The sequence below is a fragment of the Sciurus vulgaris genome (genome assembly GCF_902686455.1).
Source record: "Sciurus vulgaris genome assembly, chromosome: 11".
Lineage (NCBI taxonomy): Eukaryota > Metazoa > Chordata > Mammalia > Rodentia > Sciuridae > Sciurus > Sciurus vulgaris.
The window spans coordinates 63,015,746-63,037,583 of record NC_136472.1 but is presented as its reverse complement, the minus strand read 5'-3'; the positions used below and the strand labels follow the sequence as shown (position 1 = coordinate 63,037,583).

At 43.6% G+C, this 21,838-nt stretch overlaps 1 protein-coding gene across 10 annotated transcripts in view; it reads right to left on the bottom strand.

Moving 5' to 3' along the window:
- Window positions 1-20,250, bottom strand: part of SCUBE2 (signal peptide, CUB domain and EGF like domain containing 2) — a 79,847-nt gene extending 59,597 nt beyond the window's left edge. For 4 of the 10 annotated variants that reach the window (XM_079104269.1, XM_079104272.1, XM_079104275.1 and 1 more), the window contains exons 1-4: window positions 19,989-20,248; window positions 18,553-18,675; window positions 10,596-10,721; window positions 5,568-5,702 (exon numbers count right to left, since the gene is read on the bottom strand). In XM_079104269.1, the coding sequence (XP_078960395.1) occupies window positions 5,568-5,702; window positions 10,596-10,721; window positions 18,553-18,675; window positions 19,989-20,106 (502 nt within the window). In that variant the 5' untranslated portion in view covers window positions 20,107-20,248. Of the gene's footprint in view, window positions 1-5,567; window positions 5,703-10,595; window positions 10,722-18,552; window positions 18,676-19,988 lie in introns of all 10 variants that reach the window. The other 6 variants (XM_079104270.1, XM_079104273.1, XM_079104276.1 and 3 more) reach the window with 5 other exon arrangements.
- Between the last annotated feature and the right edge of the window lie 1,588 nt (window positions 20,251-21,838).

Below are 21,838 nucleotides of genomic sequence, written 5' to 3'. Positions count from 1 at the left end.
ATAAAAGATTTTTTTATATCACCAGGAGACATGATGTCTCAACTCTCCCAGAGGTGGGAGCCCTTCTCAATAACCTGGAATGCTCTTCTGGGTGTGGGATTGGAGCCTGCTGACCCCAGAAACTGGTACCAAAACTTTCATCTCTGCCATAACTTTATTCATTCATTGGTCAAGAACACAAAAAGAAAAGGAGAATATCTCTAAGCAAATTTGCAGATGGGATGGTGCAATGGTAAAAGTCCCAACTTTTTCATGTACTTTTGAAGTCTTTTTCAAAAACTGTCAACGCTTCTCCACCTCTACCACATCCACACCTTGGAGGTGAGGGCAACAACTACATTTTGGCATCACCACAAAGACACCTGCCAGGGACCTCTTTTATGCTGGTTCCTAGGCCCTGCTCTCTGCAGTTTCATGTCATAAACTTCTGACAGACAGCAATTCAACAGCACAATGACAAGAAAAACAGAGAAAAAGGGGCGGGGGGAGAGAAGGGGATAGAGAGAGAGAGAGAGAGTCTTATACATATGGTTTCCTTTAGCTACTGTACTCTCTCTATATATACACTACAAATTTCTATTAGAGCCAATCTTGTACTAATGGTGGTGGGAATGGGGACAGGTGGCTATATTCCTGGGTGGTTTATTATGCATCATTTAGATAGCATAGAAATAGCAAGGCAAACACCTGTGTGGGTTACCATCATCCTGTCTCATCTTGAAACCAATTTGTTGAGACCTTGCTATCTGCCAGCACTCTGAAGGAACTCACATCACACCCAAACATATTCACAGGACATCTGCTCCATTGGTACTGCATTAAGGACCTGTTCATATGCTGTTTCTTGACCTCTGTGCAGTACAACCCTAAAACATCTCTAAGATTAGGGACTTAGTTCTCACTGGCTCTCTATTAACAAGACACTTCCTAATACTGGAATAGCACCGTTTAAACACAAGTACAACAGGTTTCAATCAACTTCTCTAGGATCCAACACTGTTCCTTATTATGTCTCTAAAACCTTAGCCATTAGTCTCTAACAAGGTCACAAGTCTCCTCCCATCTATTTGTGTGTTATAAGAAATTTTTTTTCAACATAAACAGAAACCATTCCTATTCCAAAAGACAGCACAGCGTTAAGACATCCCCTACTCTCTGTGTCTCTCCTAGAACTGCCTTGCTTTTCATCTGAGACTTCTGAATTGTCTGCACCCTGGAACCCAATCTGCTACAAGTTGCTGGGGTTCATTTGCCCCTGCCAAGAACTGCTGTCAAGCAACAGAAAATTTTCTGGCTGGGTGCATAGTTCTCTCTGCTCTGGCTGGTTATTTCTGAAGATGTCATTCACTCCCCACTATAAAGATGGTACTGGAGGTGAAAGCTATCTCCTAAGGGAGGTGGTGTCCTATCCTCCTGAGAAGGACCAGTAAGCACTGTTTGTGTTTGGGTCAGTGAAGTACTTGAAATAACCACACCAGGAGCACTGGAAGGTAAATGTACTGTGCCCAAGAAAAGGTGGCAGTACACCTGGATAGAACACTCCCCAAACAGTTCACCTTCATCTTTGCTGCTTTTCATATTTGCTGCTTAACAGGTCTGTTAAGATGTTTGCAAAGTGATCTTTACTGCCTTTGAGCAGCTCATTTACAAAAAATATTTCATAAGAATGACCATGTGCCAGACACTGTCCAGTACACAGAAAAGCTGGCCCCTGAGGTTCTATCATATCAAGCTAGACCTGCAGTTACCAGGAAGTAATGGAGGCTTAGTCAACTTTCCAAGAGGTGACTCCCGAAAGCCTTTCATAGTACCCTGACTCAAAACAAAGCCACTGCTGGGGGAGGCAGATGGATCTGGTACAAAATCAGGAGGCCCAGAGAGGGTCCCAGCTCTTCCAGGAATATCTGAGACCCTTCATTCCCCAGAAGGGAGACAGTTCAGAAACACTAGAAATTCCCTGTTGTGTGTGTGTGTGTGTGTGTTTAATTTTTTTAGTTGTCAATGGAGCTTATTTTATTTATTTATATGTGGTACTCAGAACACAGGGCCTCACACATGCCAGGCAAGTGTTCAACCACTGAGCCACAAACTCAACTCAGGAAATTCCCTGTTTTGATGCTCCCCAGGCTTGGGATTCCACTGAAGGCCATTTCTAGGAAAAGATAATAAAATAAGAGCACATCTTGAGAATGAGGCAAAAAACATTATATAACCCAGGACTGAGAAAGCAGTGCCTTATTACCTGCACAATCTAAATGTTCTCAGAGCGGACAAAACAAAAGAGGAATACTCATTTTGAGAGCCTGAGTGCCCATGAATAGGAATAATGGCAGGCAGGGGTGATGTGTGTCTCTCCAGCCTACCCCCATTACATGGGTGAAAACACACAGTCTCTTCATCAGAGCTTTGGGGTCTCTAAGGATTGAAAAAAGATCAATAGCTTGAGCTTTCCCTCAGAATCAGCTGTTTTGATTCCCTGTATGGAAGAATACTTAGTTAACAATCATTAAAAACAATAGCAACACTAGAAAATACTAACCTACAGGTGTTATCTCCTTTGACAGCTTTTAAAGTACCAACTGTGGGTATTTAAGTCTGTTTTAATACAATTTCTAAGAGTTCAAGGAGGAAGTCCTAGAGGAACATTGTTCAGAGGTTATTCAGTTTGAAGAACTAAGACCCCAGGCTGGAAGGGGTCACAAATTGCCATGATCTGTTGGCTCACAATGATGTGCATTTGCCAAGCAATCAGGTTGAAACACAACCGGAAATCACAAAGAGTGCTTTCAGACCACAACCCAAATTCTTGGATTTTGGTTTTAGTTCCAGACAAATATGTTCATTTTAAATACTCTTCAGGGGATCGAAGAATGTCTGAATTGTAGGAAATTTAGAAAACAGCTTACAGAGAGGAACTGCATTTGTATTTACTTCTGTTATGAGAAGCCTGTGTCTCTACTCAGTCTAGGGGCTTGCAGGGAGACAAAGTATGAACCAGTGTCCTGGAAATACAGGGTAAGAGACATCTGAGTCCCCTCAACTGTCCTGAGTGGGTGGGAGCCACAGCAGGGGTTTCTAGCATTGGCTTCACCACAGGTCCCTTCCTCCTGCCCCAACCACCAGAAGAAAGAGCCAGAGTGACTTCATGAAGCAGCTTTGGACTAACAGTGAGGAAGATGCCCTGAGGTTCTGTCCCTGGCAACTTCATTCATCCCCACCTCCAGTTCTACCTGCTTCAAACAAGACTTCAGTGCACACCAGAATCCAGAGAACCTGGCAGGAAAATGACACCCAACCGCTATTCTATCAAGAGCCACACCTACCACAGGATAAGAAATTTGCATGGTTATAAAGTCAGGAAGAAGATAAAAGGCTAGGTAGATAGGGAAATGGGCCCCTGGGTGACTTCCGGGCAGCAGAGCTCGAATAGCAGCTGCAGGGTTTTGCTGAGAAACTTGTAAAAAGGTTATTTTTAAGTTGGAACATATGTGACCTGGAGTCCACAGCCTCTACAAAGAAGGGAAAATGCCTGATCAATGTTTTGATTGGACTAAAGGCTGCGTGAATGCCTCATAGACCCTGAGTGCCTTACCCACGACTGGGCAGGAGGCTGACTTCCTTAAACCTATAGATCCCTGGACAATTGGCACCCTTCTCTTGGGACCCCTCCTTCTTTGGGAGCTCTGCTTTCTATTACTCTAATAAGTCCTGTTACTTTGCTCTCATTCCTGTGTCTGTGGATTTTGTTCTTTGAATTCAGGGGACAAAGAACCCACCTGACAACCACACTCTGTGTTACAATTACAGCTAGCACTGTGTGACCCTCCCACCACAAACACTGAAAATAAGCAAATTGGGGTAATCACAGTCACCAAACTCACTGGCCCCTGATGGTTTCTCAGAGGATTCTTCTTAGTGCACAAACAGGTATTCTAGTTAGGCATAAAGTATGAGTTTGCATCTTTGAAAAATGAGGGGCTGGGGAGATAGCTCAGTTGGTAGAGTGCTTGTCTTGCAAGCACAAGTCCCTGGGTTCAATGAGGCAAAGTTATCTTCCACAAAAAAAAAAAAAACCTTGAAAGTCGCCGAAACCATGGTAAACAATAAGTCTTCAAATTTGTGATTAAACTTTAAATGACCTCACTCTTGAGCCAGGTGTGGCGGCAAACACCTGTAATCTCAGAGGCTTGGGAGGCTGAGGCAGGAGAATTTTGAGTTCAAAGCCAGCCTCAGCAACTTAGCAAGGCCCTAAGTAGCTCAGCGAGACCCTGTCTCTAAATAAAATATAAAAAAAGAGCTGGGGATGTAGCTAGCTCAGTGGTTAACCCCTGAGTTCAAACCCCCGCATCAAAAAGCAAACAAACAAACAAACAAAAAATCAAACAAAAAAAATTACCTCACTCTGAAGTTATGAGAGTGAAACTGCAGCACAAGCCAAAAGGAATTAATAGTTTAACATTTAGGGCACTTCTCTTAAAAAACGGGCAAATGCAACTGCGAGAGAAATATAGCCACCAACATGCTCTTCTAAAAGAGCAGTGAAAAATTAAAAGGATGACGTTTAGTTAAAAAATAACTGATTGGCCACAAGTACTTAATACTTACCTCTCCCAAGACTCCACCATCAGGAATAAAAAAAGGTAAAAACTCAAAGCAAAGAGAATGAAAGGAAGGCCATCAGAAGAGAAGGGTTTCCTGTATATTTGTAGAGGAACAGTAAATAGTGACCCTGGAAAAAGAAACTGCAATATAGAGGGCCCCAATGCAGGAGGGAATCCTTCTGCCTCTCAAAATCCTAGAGGCTTGGAGTCAGAAATGCCAAATATCCTGGGCACCATGGCCCATGTCTATAGCCCCAGCTGAGGCAGGAGGATCACAAGTTGAAGGTCATGCTGGACAACTTAGTGAAGTAAAATTTTAAAAGAACTGGAAATATAGCTCAGTGGTAGAGTACTTGCTTTGGAAACAAGTGGTAGAGAGTCAAAGTAAAATTTTAGAAGAACTGGAAATATAGCTTTTGAGCTATACAATGCTTGCCAAGCATATATGAAGCCCTGGGTTTGATCCCAGGAAAAAAAAAAAAAAAAAAAAAAAGCAAAATACAGGGAATGGCCTGATCTAGCTTATGGTTAAAGCAGGGTAATTCATGGCCAGTCTCCATAGGAAGGTACAGTCCCCTCAGCACCCACCCAGAGCAAGGGGGCAGGCTGGCACTGGTACTGTGGTTTTCAGCACACTTGTGAAACACTTGGTAGATCATCCAGTCTATTTCTCCAGAGACATCTAGTCATGTTTGAAATATATTCTATTTAAAGATCAGAACTAGAGGAAATGAGGGTTTGTGAGGACCTCAGAGCTCCTTCCCCAGTGTGCTGCACTGAGTTTGCTGGGTAAGGAAGGCGAAAGTGAAATAACTTGCCCACGGCTCCCCAGAAGCACAGTCTGGACTTGATCCCAGGCCTGCACTTTCCATATGCTGCGCTTCCCCTCTGAAGCACTGTGTGTGTGCATGGGGGTGAGGACTCTCCCAAGTGACTCTTCCCCACCTCCCAACAGGGCAGAGGTACCTTCTGAACGGTGAATGCACGTGTGCTGATTGTCACTCAGGAAAAAGCCCTCCTTGCAGCGGCACTCGTAGCTCCCCATGACGTTGACACAGGTATGCTGGCAGCCACCATTGTTCTCCAGGCACTCATCCACATCTGGAGGGAGGGAGGACTGTTTCACATACCTCACCCAGCCCGGCAGCTCAAGGACTCCTGCTAAGCAGAGATGAGGCCTGTTTTCCTGTCCCTGCTTCACAGAAGCCCTCGGAATCAAAATAGCAAGACCAAGGATGATTACCCAGCCTCACATGTCTGGGACTCACTTAGCCAGGACCCTGACATGCACAAAGATAATCAGTTCATTTATTGAACATTTATGGAACACCTTCACTTTCCAAAGTGTGGTGCTAGATGAGTAAGATAAAATTTCTTCCTCTAGGAGCATGCCCTTCAGGAGAGGAAGAGAAACAAATATACAACTGATTCTGAGATAAGGTAAAAGGTGGTACAGAGTAAAGAGAGGCCACATCTGATTGTGTGGGATCAGTGCACTTTTTAAGGAGAAACTGATAAAAAGAAGGTCCCTTAGGATTTCTTGCATTATAAATGAGGAGAAAAGAGACTGCAGGCAGAATAACGAATGTGAGCCCTGGCAGGGCGGCTGGGAAGCATGGAGTACACTCAGATACCAGTGAGTCATTTGATTTGGCTAGAGCACAGGGAATGTGGAGGGAAGTCACAAGAGATACAGCTGGGAAGATAGATTGAGGTCACACTGCAGGATTTTGAATACCAGGCAAAGAAGCGCCTACTTAACTTGGGAGGCAGTTGGGAACCACTGGAGGGGGTGGGCACAGTCAGGCCCTCACTTTGGGAAAAATAAGGCAGCAGCTGAGGGTTGGATATAGACAAGGGGAAGAACTGATAGCTGGAATCCACCTGCACACTCACACCTGGCACCCATGGTCAGTGCTGCCCTAGTGGGGGACGGAGCTGGGCCTGGCCGTGGTCTGCTGGCAAGGTAGGTATAGAAGATTGTAAGTGGACAAGGTGCTCACAGGGCTGGAAGAGTTGCAGGCTGTGAGGCCGGGCGTTGTTGGGGACTTCTAGAAAACAAACATGGGCAAGACCAGTGCTGGGTACTGAAATGGGAATGGAGACATAGATGCCCCCTCATCCCTAGACAGGGAGAAGATGTGCCTGGCATGTGACAGCTCAGGGCTAGATCCAGCAGATGGGGAAACCTGAAGGGTAGATGAGAAGAGAATCCAGTGGTGTAAGCACAGCTTTGAAAAACATGTATTTGCAGTTGCCAAACAATGTGGTGGCTGTGCTCGAGAACCAAGGGCAGGAATGTGAGAGAGCAGAGAAAGAGGCAGAAAGGAGACAGCAGAAGTCGAATTCTGGACAGCACCAAGGGCAGGGAGCAGGTAGAGGAGGCAAAAGGAGCCTCAGAGGAGAGGCCAGGAAGGCAGGGAGACAGGAGGCCTCCCAGACCTGCTCCTGCATCCACGCCCAGAGCAGCCTTAGGGGCCCTTCTTCCCATGGTGGCCACAGCATCCTGTGCACCTCTCACTGAAACATACCCAGGTGCATCTTCAAGACTTTTTACCTATCCATCTCCACTAGACTGCAAACTCCTTGAGAACAAGATTTTTGTTTTAATTACTTCAGTCCTAGAACACAGCAGGTACTCATGAATCATTCTATATTAGAGCAAATAAGTAGGAGAACGCAGCATCACCAGAACCAAAAAAGAGAAAACCCCAGAAGAGTCTCAGACACCACAAAGACTCAAAGAGAAGGTTGATTAGAAAGCAATTTAATCCCAGCTACTGCAGAGGCAAAGACAGGAGGACAGTGAGTTCAAGGCCAGCCTCAGCAACTTAGCAAAATCCTGTGTCAAAATAAAAATAAGAAGAGTTACAGAAATAGTTCAGTGGTAAAGTACCTGGGTTCAATCTCCAGTACTGCAAAAAAAAAAAAAAAAAAAAAAAAAGGCAATTTATTTTCTACAGTCTAATTCCTCATATGCCTATCACTAGCTCCTGGGCATATCTGTAACCAGAAAATTCACATTTAAATGTCTGTTATCTGGTTTCAAGCCTCAGATCTTACAGGCATCTGTCCTCCCACACTATGAAGCAGATGCCTGACTAAACTGATGGGACTTGAGCCATCTCCTGAAGCCTAACAAACTCGCCCTTGTCTACGCCAAAGGGCGAAGGAAGCACATTCCAGAGAATGAGCCAAGCTGGGACACACCTGGCATTGGTGTTCCACATGGAGGATGTGGTGCTCTGGAAAACACCTCTCCAGCTCACATCCAGGATTGAGTAAAGATGTGCTCCCGAGCTGCCACACCACTGCCCCACATTTAACCCACTATGTCTTTTCTCCAAAGCAATCGTAACTGTGTCATTGAGTGGCACACCATGATTAGATAAACACAATGAAGCGTTTCCACATACACAAATGAATGGCATCAGACCTGTAAGTTTCTCCAGACTATGGAACAGGGGTTCTCAGCCCTGACTACAAATTAGCAACCACATGGCTGTACTCCCAAGACTCAAATAGAACTGGGCGTGGGTGAGGCCAAGGCAATGGCAATGATTAAAGGTGATTTTCAAGTGTGGCAAGGACTGAGAATCACTGCTATAAAACCAAAGGGCTATGATGAGCTCCCAGACACTCTGTCAATAGAGAACTCAGGCAGGATGGGCTGCATTCATTTCTTAGGCTCAGCGGCATTCAGGATCTCAGAGCACCCTGGGTTTGGTGCCAGAACTCTATACTCTGGCTAATATATTTGTGGCTAATGTGTGGCTAGGGGGCTGATGAGAAGGAAGGGGTCATCACAGGAACCTGCCATTCCTGAAGAGTTTGGGTTCTGACCTTTTCCTGCTACAAACTGCACTGACACTTTCCAGTATGAGTGGCAGAGAAGTCACTATGTATACTGGTCCCACTCTTCTAAAGGACTTCATCTTCTTCTTTTTTTTTTTTTTTATTTATTTATTTATTTATTTTTTTATTTTTATTTTTTAGGACTTCATCTTCTCATGTCTTCCTTTTAAAGAATCCTTAGCCCCTGAAGATATGCTCAGTGGATGCTCAGGGTCTCTCTGTAAGACAGATGTTTGCCACCAAGTTCACAAAAGAGACCCAAGAAGGGGAAATGGAGATACCCTGTTGAAATACCTGTGTTACTATGTTCAGGGTCTCTCTGTAAGACAAATGTTTGCCACCAAGTTCACAAAAGAAACCCAAGGAGGGGAAATGGAGATACCCTGTTGAAATGCCCATGTAACTGGCCAAGGCAAGGCAAGAGTCCAGGCCTCAGGATTTCTGAGCAGGCCTGTACTTAGAACCACCCCACCTGCCCTGGCCCAGGTCCTAAAGCCTTGGATGGGTCAGCTTGTTGCTCTTAGGAAGCTTGCACTTCCCCCCAAGGATGTGGATCAGAGCATAACTGTAATGACTGGGTCTGCCATCAGATACGAATCCTCAGAATGCCACTGTTGGCAAATCAAAGGGAAATTCCCCCCCTGAAATAGAAAACAAAGCAAAAAAAAAAAAAAAAAAAAAAAAAAACTGTAGGCTTCCCAACAGAACAGGGAGCTCCCTTTTCTGAGTTTTTAATTCATTGCAATTCATTCCTGTCTCAGGACTGTCTCTCAAATGGTTCTTTTTGTGATATTGACTGCCTAGAAAGTTTGCAGAGAAGTGGTTGCTTCCCTGGCCTTCAATCAAATCTTACTGACACTTCAGGCTTGCAAGGCCATGTGCTCTATGCACCCAAAGCCTGACCTCTCCCACAGGGCACAGATAAGAAAGGACAGTGTCTAAGTCAGACTAGAACTGCAGAGGACACTGAAATGGGATAAAGGCCACATCCAGGTTGCATCCCAAATGGAAATACTCTCCACCCCACACCAGACTTCCACCACTCAAAACACAACTTTCCTGGGGCCCTTTATGCTGATCTCAAAGCATTGATCAAGTAGCCATTCCCTCCACACCATTAAGGGACATCTAAATAGCTGTCCCCAGAGTCACAGCCTGGCTCAAGTTGCTTCTTGGTTGGTCAAAGAGACATAGGCAGGTCAACCACATGAAGGGTCATCAGAGTCAAAGGACCCAATGCCATGTGTCTCCCATAATGTCTTCCTGTACAATTCGTAATGCCAGACTTAAAAAGCAAACCACAAACACCTACCTGGCAGGTGTGCTGCATCCTCAGAGACTTTCCAACACCAGCCCCATCCAACTGCTCACTATTTCTAAGTTCTGTTTCATTTCTGGTATAGGGAACTGAAGTAAACAACACTCTTCAGTCTCTAATTCAGGGACTGAAACTCCCAACAGATGTTTCTGTTTTGTGAACTACTAGGAGGATGTTCCTGGAACGTTTCTGTTTGATTTTTCTTTCTCTTTCAAGAAAAAAAGGTACTACTATCTGGCTGTAAACCAAGCCCACATTAAAATCCTCAGAGCAAGGAGTTTTACCTAATTTCAGAATAATGACACTTAAAAAAAATTAAAGAAATGGCTATTAGTCAGGATCCTTTCAAAACAAAATCAAAGATCTTAAAGGCGACGAATCAATGCCAGAAAATCAGTAAATAATAATGACAATGTCTACCCATCTTCTTGGACTGATGGGTCTATGTTATTAATAAATCATGTACCTGATTTTCTCTGAATTTTTTTTTTAGCAGGGGAGGGGACAGTACTGGGGATTGAACCCAGGGGAGCTCTACCACTGAACTCCATCCCCAGATCTTTTTCTTTTTTGTTTTGAGACAGGGTCTTCCTAAGTTGCTTAGGCTAGTCTCCAACTCACAATCCTCCTGCCTCAGTAGCTGGGATTACAGATGTTCCACACGATGACTGGCAAGGAGTCTCATTTCCACGGGACCAGAAAACACAAGTCTTTGATCCCATTTTTGTCTTCAATAACTAGGTTTTCACCAAAGGAAAGAAAGGGGTGGGACTACTAGAGGGCAGGAGAGGCAAACTGCCATTTCCAAAGGTTTTCCTTACCAAGACAATTATGACCATCATGAGCCAACATGAAGCCATCAAAACAAGTGCAGCGATAATTGCCTGGAATATTCAAACAGTCATGGACACAGCCTCCATTGAGTTCATCTTCACATTCATCAATGTCTAAGGAATAAAACAGAAGTAAATCAAACCAGTGCTGTTTCTTTGACACACGCCTTCGCATTCCTCATATTCATGGAAGCATTGTTTGAAATTACAAAACACTGAAAACAACCTAGAAGTCCACATACAGGACTACGTACAGGACCACATACAGTTTAATGAATATGGTATATCTACTTGATGGAGTACTCTACAACTACAGAAGAGTATAGATGTTTTCCATGAACTGACTTGAAGTAATTTCTAGAATATACTATTAAATAGAAAAAAATCAAAATGCAAAAGAATATATGTAGTATGTCTTCATGGAAGAAATAAGACAATAAAAAAACCACATACACACAATTTTAGCACACTTTTTTGCAGAACTTGACAAGCTTATCCTAAAATTTGTATGGAAATGCAAAAGTTTTAGAAGAATCAAAACAATTTTGAAAGAAGAGAACACATTTGGAGAAATTTAACTTATTATCAAGACATAGAGGTGTAAAGAGACATACAGATCAATGGAACAGAACTGAGAATTCAGAAATAAACCTTTGATTTATGGTCACTTGATTTTAGACAAAAGTGCTAAGGCATTCATTGGGAGAAATGACAGTCTTTTCATCAAATCATGCTGGATAATGGAATATCCACATTCAAAGATTATTTTAAACCCTTACCTCCTATTATACACAAAAAGCAACTTAAATGGATCAGAGAGACCTAAATGTAAGAACTATAAAGGTTTTAAGAGAAAATATATGAGAAAAATCTTTGGCCTAGGTAAACTAAACTCATAATGCATAAATGTAATGAACTTCATCAAACTCTAAAACTTTTATACTTCAAAAGACATTAAGAAAATAAAGATGTGGCACACTCCTGTAATCTCAGTGTCTTGGGAGGCTGAGGCAGGAGGATCACAAGTTCAAAGCCAGCTTCAGCAACTTAGCAAGACCCTAAATAACTTAGCAAGACCCTAAGTAACTTAGCAAGACCTTATCTCAAAATTTTAAAAATAAAATAAAGACAATCCAGGTCTGATGGTGCACACCTATAATATTAGCTGAGTCTAAGGTAAGAAGATTTCAAGTTCAAGGCCAGTCTGGGCAACTTAGTAAGACCCTGTTTCAAAATAAAAAAATAAATAATAAAGGTTAGGGGTATAGCTCAGTGGTAAAGTGCCCCTGGGTTCAAGCCCCAGTAAGCAGGGTGAGGGGAAGACAGATCATAGTGTCAGAGAAAGTATTTGTAAGTCATACACTTTATAAAGGACTTAAAAATAATAAGACAACTCAATTTTAAAGGGCAAGAGATTTAGAAACACATTTCAGGAGCTAGGGTTGTAGTTCAGTGGTGGAGTGCTTGCCTAGCACGTGTGTGGCACTGGGTTCAATTCTCAGCACCACATAAAAATAAACAAATAAAATAAAGATTCATCAACAACAACAACAAAAAGACACTTCATCAAAGATGGAATGCCAATGGCTAATAAGCACATGAAAAAATGTTCAACACCATTAATGACTAGATAAATGCAAATTAAGACTACCATTTCACACTCACCTGAATAATAAAAATGACAGACAATAATAAATGGTGGCAAAGATGTGGCAAAATGGGGACCCTCATGCTACACATTGCTGAGGAGAACATAAAATGGCACAGCCACTTTGGAAAACAGTTCAGTAGTTTCTTTTCCTTTTCTTAAGTATATGGTTCAGTATTATTAAATCGTTCATAATGTTGTGCAATCATCACCCCCATTCATCTCCATAACTCTTTTCATCTTGTAAAACTGAAATTTTTTTACCCATTAAACAATTAACTCCTAATCCCTGCCCCCAGACTCTGGCACTCACCATCTACTTTTAGTCTCTTTGATTTTGACTATTGTAAGTATCTGAGATACAGATTCAAACTATTTGTCTTTTGATAACTGATTTATTTCAGTTAGTGTAATGTACTCAAAGTTCACCCCACTGAAGAATGTGACCTGATTCCTTTTTTTTTTTTTTTTTTGATACTGATAATTGAACCTAGAGCTTGCTCTACCAGAGTTACATCTCCAGTTATTTAATTTTGAGAAAGAATCTCACTAAATTGCTCAAAGGCTCACTAAATTGGTGAGGCTGTCCTTGAACTTGTGAGGCCAAGGGATTACAGGCACATTGTAAGGTTGCTGGAATTATAGACATGCACCACTGTGCCCAGTTTAGATTTTCTTCTTTTGAAGGATGAACAATAATTCTATGGTATGTATGTACCACATTTTTCTTATCCATTCATTCATCAGATGGACATTTGTTTCTACCTTTTGGCTATTATAAATGATGCTTTGAACACAGATGTATAAAAACATCTCTTCGAAACTCTCCATCAGCTGGACATGGTGGAACTGACCTGTAATCCCAGCAATTCGGAGGGTGAGGCAGGAAGATGGCAAGTTTAAGGCCAGTCTCAGCAACTTAGTGAGAACCTGTCTCAAAAATAAAATAAAAAACCAGGTGCAGGTAATACACACTAGTGATCTCTGCAACTTGGGAGGCTGAGGCAGTAAGAGCCCAAGTTCAATGTCAGCCTCAGAAACCTAGCAAGGCCCTAAGTAACTTAGCAAGACCCTGTCTCAAAATAAAAAATGAGAACTGGGAATGTAGCTCAGTGATAAAGTGTCCCTGGATTAAATCCCTAGTGCCAAAAAGAGATGATGGTATAATTTAGAGATAGAGCATCCCTGAGTTCAATCTTCAGTATTACCAAAAAAAAAAAAAAAAAAAAAAAAGACATATGGTTGGTCAAGTTGCTAAAAAGAAAATGTAAATCTATCTGTTTGCTTATCCAAAAGAAATAAAGGAAGCATAAACCAGAAAGTACAGATTGATGACCGAAAAGGAATAGGGAAATGAATGGAAAAATGGAGACACAGGAACAGAGTAACAGGATTGAGGAGGGAGTCACACTTCTTTGAGGACACATTTTCTTTATCTTAAAACTTCATCTCAGACTCTTAGAACCATAATGATGTTTCTTTGTACATGCATGCATACACACATACATACAATCAACCAGGAGATGGGGTGAGAGCTAGGGTGATAAAAATGAAATACAAAAAGAAACAAATGAACCTATTGTATGATAAACTAATAACATAACCACCATGAAAGGAAGGGGAAGAAAAGTACCACCCAAGTAACTGAAAACCACATCCTAACTGGATGTCTTAAAGTTAAAAACAAAAATATTTGTATGCCATACTCTAGTTAGTAAATCTGGTTTACTCACAAGGTTATGGGTCAGTAATTCTATAAATACTTGGTTTCCACACTAGGATTGAACAAAGAGGAAACACATTGCAGATAATGAGGCCCAGACTTCTCACTGTTGGAGTAAGAAGTTATAAATAAACAAAGAGGAAGATGAGAATGAATCTTTTGATTTTGCTATGGAATCCAAAGTGTCAGTGTAACACATTGTTTTTAGTATACATACAGATATAAGGAATAAATATAGATGTATATGTATGTTATTGTTTCCTGGTCCCATGACTGAGAGGGCCTAGGAACCTTGACACCCCAGTAGCTATAAGAACACCAAGCATTCAGATCTTGGTTTCTATATGCCATTTTCCAATCAAAGGGGCAAGAGGTCAATGGAGAAGTGATTGATTCCAGGGTTGAAGATAATAAAAAATAAGATATTTCTGAATATAATACCAGAAAATCAGGAATTTCTCAAAAAAAATGGATGTCGGAATGACACAGGAAATAATGGGAAGGAACTCTCAATGGTTGAAGCTGGAACAATTTGAGCCAAAAATAAATTATTATAGATAAAATAAAGTCAAAACTCATCGGTCAGTGGTATAAGTATATATATATAAATAAATACATAAATAAAAAAAAGTAGAACAAAAGGCAGATCATCCTTACAGAAGAATCTCAATATATACATAAGGAATGAGTGAAGTGCAAAAAAAAAAAAAAAAAAAAGTAGGCACACATTACAGTAATAATTATTGCAGGGAAGATCAAGGATTGGAGACCAACATCAGTAGATAAAGATTTAAGAAGAAGCAATATTGACCATGGGTTCAAAGTATCTTCCCAAATATGTTTTCATTGTAAAGGGAAATCAATAATAATTTTGCAGTGAAGAAACCCAGCAGATACCATCTTAACTAGGTGATCAAGGATAAAAAAAAAAAACTAGAAATGGAACATGATAACATTATGTGTCCCTGATATGATCCACCAAAAAGCACACACAGCATTTCTGTGGTGGTCTTTCCAAAATACATAATCTCAATCTTATTAATGGAAAACACAAGACATTCTCTTATATTAATTCTTATCATGAGAAAAACATAAGACCAACAAAAACAGCAGTACTCATCAAAAAGGGCAATGTCATGTGAGACCAGGAAAAACTGAAGAAGTGTTACAGAATGAGGGAGACAAAAGAGACCCAATGGCTGAATATGATGTGGGACCTTGAATTCAATTCTGGAATAGAAAGAGAGCATCAGGGGGAAATTGGTGAAATCTGAATATCATTTACAATTTAGTTAATAATATTGTGCCAGTGTTAATTTTCTGGTTTTGTAAGTTAGTAAAATTAGAGTAAGATGAGCAAAGAACACATATGAATTCTGTACTATTCTGCACTCAAAATAAAAAGATATAAAGGGCTGGGAATGTAGTTCAGGGGTTCATTCACTTATCCAAAGCCACTTCTGAATCACATTATTTTAAAAACTACTTATTTCAGGCCCATACTTTCATTCCTCTAATATTTTGTAGAAGAAACTTTGTGAAAGATAATTCCAGCCACACTGGGCAAATCCAGTTCCCATTCTCGAGAGTAAATATGAGCAGTGAGGCTGGTGATAATCACAACACAAATGACATCTTGGATTGGGCCCCAGAGACTAAAAAATTAGTAAACCAAGCAACACAGCAAAGGTACCTAGGTACAGAGCACATCTTTGAATCCTTACAATCTTCAGTTCCTCTTCTTTCCCTTCCTACAAGAAAATTTCCATTTCTGGACTCTTGGAACAAGAAATCCAAACTAAACAGGGACAACCCAATCACAACATCTATACAAGTATTCAAAAGACCAAATTTTTTCAGGTTTTAGTTTAAAATTACTGTACAAAGAATGTGTTTGCTGTTAACAGTGATTACCTGTGGGTAAAGGGATGAGAAGCTCTTTAATTTTCTTAACATTTTTGCATTTTGACTTTTTGTAATGATAATCATAGATTATTTTAAAGCAAATTGAAATATATAAAAGTGACAATGCCAATCATTAGTTATTTTAAACCAAATTGTAGTCTTTTCCATTGTAGTCTGCTAACAATTCAGTTTCACTCGTAGTATGTCAAACCCAAGAGCTGAGAGCAAGGAAACACTTGCCAGGTGTCACTTGAAACATCATTTACTAGAGACATACTTTATCTAAAAGAAATCAATGGCACAATTTTGGGCCCCTGGAGAATATACATTGACTGGAGGATGTGTTATATCTACATGGTAAAAGTGTGAACTTTTTTCTTCCCTAAGCAGAGTAGCAACATGTGGATTCTAGTACTGCAATTAGAATATTTAATACAGAGAGGGTGTGATATGGAGGAATTGGCACAGAAATGTTTGTCTCTGGGAGTGTTTTGACCTCCCATGACACAGGGCAGAGTAAGAAAGACAGAGATGGCTGTGGCTGCCTGCCTCTGGGAAAATATAAACTTGGCTTCCAAAACACAAGGGTTTTAAGAGGGACCACCAACCCCTGGCTATGAACCTGACCCAAAGCTATGCTCCTCTGGCACAAAGGAGAGTTTCCCAGATGATTTCCCAAGGGGTATCTTTACCTACCACAAGACCCAAATTTTCCCATTATAATCCCATTTTTCAAATCCTAGCCTTCTCTGCTATGCTAAGACCAGGAGGTCAGGGATGGGGAAGATTAAATCATTGCTACAACACTACAAATGCATTTGACAGTCACCTACCTATTTGATCATCTACACATTCTGTACCTAGATATTTCATTCACAGTTTGTGGATTATTGGAAAAGACCTTGTGTCAAGGTGCCAATGATTGAGCCCATCTTTTACAGTCATTTATTTAAAAACTAGTGCCAGGCACAATAGTGCATGCCTGTAATCCTAGCTACTACGGATGCTGTGGCAGGAGGATTATAAGTTCAAGGCTAGCCTGTGCAACTTAGTTGAGGTCCTGTCTCGAAATTTAAAAAATAAAAACAACTGGGGATGTAGCTCAGAGGTAGAACCTCCCTGGTTTCAATCCAGTACCAAAATAAAACAGAACAAAAAAAACAAGAATGAGTGTTTATCACACACCAGGCAGTACTGGACATTACACACTGTTCCAACACCAAGAACCTTCATTACTCAGAGGCCACAAGATGAAACAGATTGGTTTGTAACATCAGAGTTTGAACACTAGGTCATTAAAGGGCACCAAAATAGGCATTTATTAAAAGTTTTCCTTCTGTCCAAAGAAGTTATTGTGTTTTTCAAAGTGCTTAAAAGGGACTTTCTTACTCACTATATAGGTTTAGGTCCTGCAAGTATTCAGATCAATTCTGGCCAGACTTAAGCCCAAGTTGTAAAGAGCGTAAAAACCTCTCAGACTGAGGGGGTTGGGTCCAGAGGCAGGAGGGAGCTGCAGAAATGAATTCAATGCACCTCATCAATTTTAAACTTCTTTCTGCATAGGAAGACTTTAAATAATATAAATAGTAGGATTTCTAGCCAGACTCAGTGGTACATGCCTATAATCCCAGCTACTCAGGAAGTGAAGGTAGGAGACTAAGGCAGGAGGATCACAAATTCAAGGCCAGCTTAAACTATTTAGAAACCCTGTCTGGAAAAAAAAAAAAAAAAGGCTGGGGATGTAGCTCTAAGGTAGACAGATCCTGAGTTCCATTCCCAGTGCTAAATAAATAAATAGTATGATTTCTTACCCCACCAAAGGGGAACAGAGGCAGGCTGAGTGACTATATGAGAGAGGTGGAGTTGGGACAGAACTGGCAGGGAGACATGACCTTCTTTCACCTGTAGACTTGTGTGATCATTGTCACAAGTACCCTGGGCCCCAGTGTCCCCATCTGTAAAATGAATGATGGATTGGACCAGAGCTCCCTGAAGAGCCCTGCCAGCTCCACTGTGTGATGATTTCCATTCCCAAGAACAGCCTTCTCCTGTGAGTGCCCAGGCTCAGTCAGTTCTGAACTTTAAAGTCCATGACACTGAACTAATCCCCAATGGGCAGAGTCCAGACTTGGGGTTCCCAGATCTGGAGCACTAATGGTCAAAATATTCCTCTGCACACATCTTTCCAGGGTGAAATTTTAGCTCAAATGAGGTGTAGCTCTAAAGCTTGGCAGGTCCCAATGCCAAACAGCTCAAAACTATGAACAGGATGGAGCCTCCAGAGCCAGCAGGAGAGGGCAAGACTCCAGCACTCAATCTCCAGCACAGAGGGGGGGTGGGGTGTGCATATTGCCCCAGGGGGACAGGATCAGCTCTGCTCCTGCAGGCACAGGTCTCCTGATGAGCATGGCTGAGTGGGACCAAAAAGATACTAAAGCACCTCTTTTCATATCTATAAGCTGGACAAAAAGACCTTTCAAAGTCAGTTAAAACTATGATCAGCTCTGGGGAAGACCTGATGCTCCCAATCCTTTAAGGATCTGTACCACATTTCAGACAGCAGGTGGTGTGATTCAGGGTGAAGGCAGCCCTTTTACAACGTGAGTGGCCACTACAAGAGGTAAGGAAATGGAAGCTGGCCCACCTACAATGGTCCCCAAGTCACTTACCCTCACACTGCCTCCCCTGCCCTTGGTAGCCAGGTTTGCAGGTGCACTTGTAGGAGGTGGGTGTATTCTGACACAGGGCATCTGCATGACAGTCATCTAGCCCTTGGACACACTCATCCACATCTGCAAAAGAAGACAGCAAGCACCTGGTTTGGTGTCTAAGCTATGTGTGATCTGGCCTTGGCCCTCTTTAACATGATCTCCCACCAGCCCACCCCTCTTCACTCCTCAGAACCAAAACTGCTAGACAGCCTGGGATGAGCCACACCACGTCCAGGACCCTGTTGCCAGGTGCAGTCTGTTTCCTTTAACTGGAATTACTCCACGAGCACCTACTGGCCTTCAAGACTTGGTTCAGATCCACCTCCTTCTGGAAGCCTGCTGTGACCCCCACCATAGGGGAGTTATCTTCTACCCTGTGCTCTCCTTTCACAGCACATATCATGCAAGGTTGTCACTATTTTCCTGCCTGCATCTTCCCTAGGCAATGTCTTGACTGAGTCATGGCCTTGATGCCAAGCCAGCACAGTGTCTGGCACATGAGGAGGCAACAGTAAAATGCCTTAGGAGGGAAGAACCAGGTTGGCAAAACAACTCTGAAAGCAGAGCCACTGTCTGTCAACCGAGGTTTGCCCTGGGTTCTGAGCAAAAACCACCTAGAGCTCTCAGATGAAGCAAACTCGGTATAGCTACCCAACTGCCCCACCCCCACCCTGCCCTTCCTCTTCACCTGGAAACTGGCCTTGGCAAAAGTAGTTCCTGGGTTGATCCCTCTTTAAGATATTAATAAAAAATAAGAGAATTTTTATATTATTGCAAGTCCAGCTAATGCAGAATTTCCAGAGTTCCTACCTCAGGTGGCCCCAAACCTAGGTTGGTTGCTCCCTAAGGACATTCCCAACTTTTCAAACAGTGGTCGTTCCACCGATAAAAGTCGACCCTAAGGGCCTCCAGAAGAACTTCCCGTGCAAAAGAAAAGAACAGGGCAAAGCTGCTACGGCCTCGTAGATGTATCCCGGACTTGGCCCTCAGTTTCCCCATCTACACAATGGAGAGCTGGCCCATAATCCGACCTCTCCTACTTGCTCAGCCGCCACAATCTGACCAGCAGGCACTGTTGGGGACCGGCGGGAGGGGAGAGAGACCCTGGGCGATGGGGACTTGGGTGTAAACTGTCAACAGCTCAGGGTCCGAGGTCGGGCCACCGAAATCAGGCCCTGGGCCTCTGGCCCAAGCGGTAGTGGCGCCTTGGCCTGGTCAGCGGGTGAGGGCCCCAGGAGAGCGAGGGCCACGCGAACTCCAGCCACCAAGCCCCTAGTCCCGCGCGGTCGGCTCGGAGGACTCCACTAGGGGACCCAGGACACTCTTCCCGCCGCCCGCCCGCTCGCCCGCGCCGCCGCGCTGTGCCAGGTGCGCCCCAGCGGCGGGACACTCACCCTCTGGCTGCCAGGTGGCGCGGCCCGTGCTCGGCGGGACGGCCGCTGTCAGTAGCAGCGGCAGCAGCAGCAGTAGCGCTCGGGCCGCCCCGGGACTGCCGCGGCCCGCGACCCCCATGGAAGGCGCGGCGGCTGCGGGCAGAGGCGGCGCAACGCGGACGGCGAGCGCGGCGGCTGAAGCTCCGGGAGGTGTGTGCGGGCGCCCTGCCCGCCGCGCTCAGACACCCCCGGCCGGGCCCCGCCCGCCCCGCGAGCCCCGGCCTCATTTTCACACGGTCCTCCCCAGGCCGGGGCGGGCGGCCCGGGGGGCAGTGCCGCCCCGCCCGCCCTTGCCCCTCCCAGGCCCTGGGCGGAGGGGGCGCGGCCGTGGTGGCCCGAGGGCGGCTGTCAGCCTGCCCAGGCGGGCCTGGTGGTGCCCGCGCCCCGCGGAGCCCCCGGCACCAACTGCTGCTCCCGCACCCTCTTGGCTCCAGCACTCCAAGAGCCTCGGTGCTCCGCGGGTTCGCAGCGTCCTACTACTTGACCCACTCCCTCTTATGAGGACGAATAGTCCTAGCCTGAAAAATTCGGTTACAGAGCACCCAGAAGTGTCCAGTATAGTTCCCAAACTCCAAAGCCATCTTGGGGCTACATATACTTTTGACCCTGTCAGGAGAACTCAAGAAAACAGCAATTTAAATGGAGAGAGTGACAGAGAGCTTCTCTGTTCACGCCTGCACATCCGCAACACTTTCCATTCTGCTCAACTCAGACGCTGATTTCCCATCCCACAGCCCTTTCAAGGCACCGGCCCACTTGTCCCACTGTGGGCTGTCTCTCTCTGTGACACACTTCTGGACTTAGAGTCACTGCAGAAAATGTTCTTTTCACTGAAAACCAGTTAAATGTATTTTCCTCAAGTGGTCTAGAGATGAAGGGTGGGCCTGGAAAAAAAAACAGGTCCAACTTTGCCTGGAACACAGGTGGCTTCTAAAACTACCTGAACTCATAAACATCAGGTCTGGCAAGGTGCTAAAGGTAGTGCCTGCCATCTTGCTCTCTAAACTTAACAGTCCTTACAAGAGAACACCGTCACCAGCTCTTCCCACAACGCCCTAGGCAAAGATGGCTGGAACTGACTACATTCAGCATCACTTCAGGAACTAATGCAGTAACAAGCCCTAGATGCAAGAAATGCCATACTTAGGGATGTGAGTGTTCTCCATTGAGCTGCTCTGAACAGCATTTATTCCACTCTCTCCTATGAACACACACACACACAAACGCACAATAATTCCTTTGATGATCAGAAAACAAATGTCACAGAAAATCCCACCTAGGTCATTGCACACAAACACATTTTTTTCGGGGCGGGGGTGGGGAGAGCAGAGGTGGCACATCTGCCACCCTGATCTCCCACCCGCTGCACCCTCGGCACCTCTGTCTGCTCCCAGTCTGGTCCCAGGGCCCCTGCTGAGCCTGCCTCTTTGCTGGTATTGCTAGTGCCGCTGCTTCATGGGGAATCTGAGAAAATAACTTTTCTATAGTTGTTTTCATTTGACCTTTTCATCCCTAGTGAAGGCAGACAGGTTGCATCCCTTTTTCTGTCTTGTGCTCCTCCCTCCCACCCCTTTTGTGTTTGGTGCTGAGAGAGACATTCAGCTATTTCTAGTCATAGGGTGGTTTTTATACATTTGTAAATCTTCACTTAGTGAAACGTTCTCTCCGCCTTTATCTTTGTGTTCTTAATGGTAGCCATAAATTACCGCCTTCTTTTCTCTCCACTGCATCAGGCTTCATTGCTTTTGAAATGATCAAAGTTATTTCTTTTAAAATCCAACTAGAAACTGCCCATTGTGTGACACAGAGCT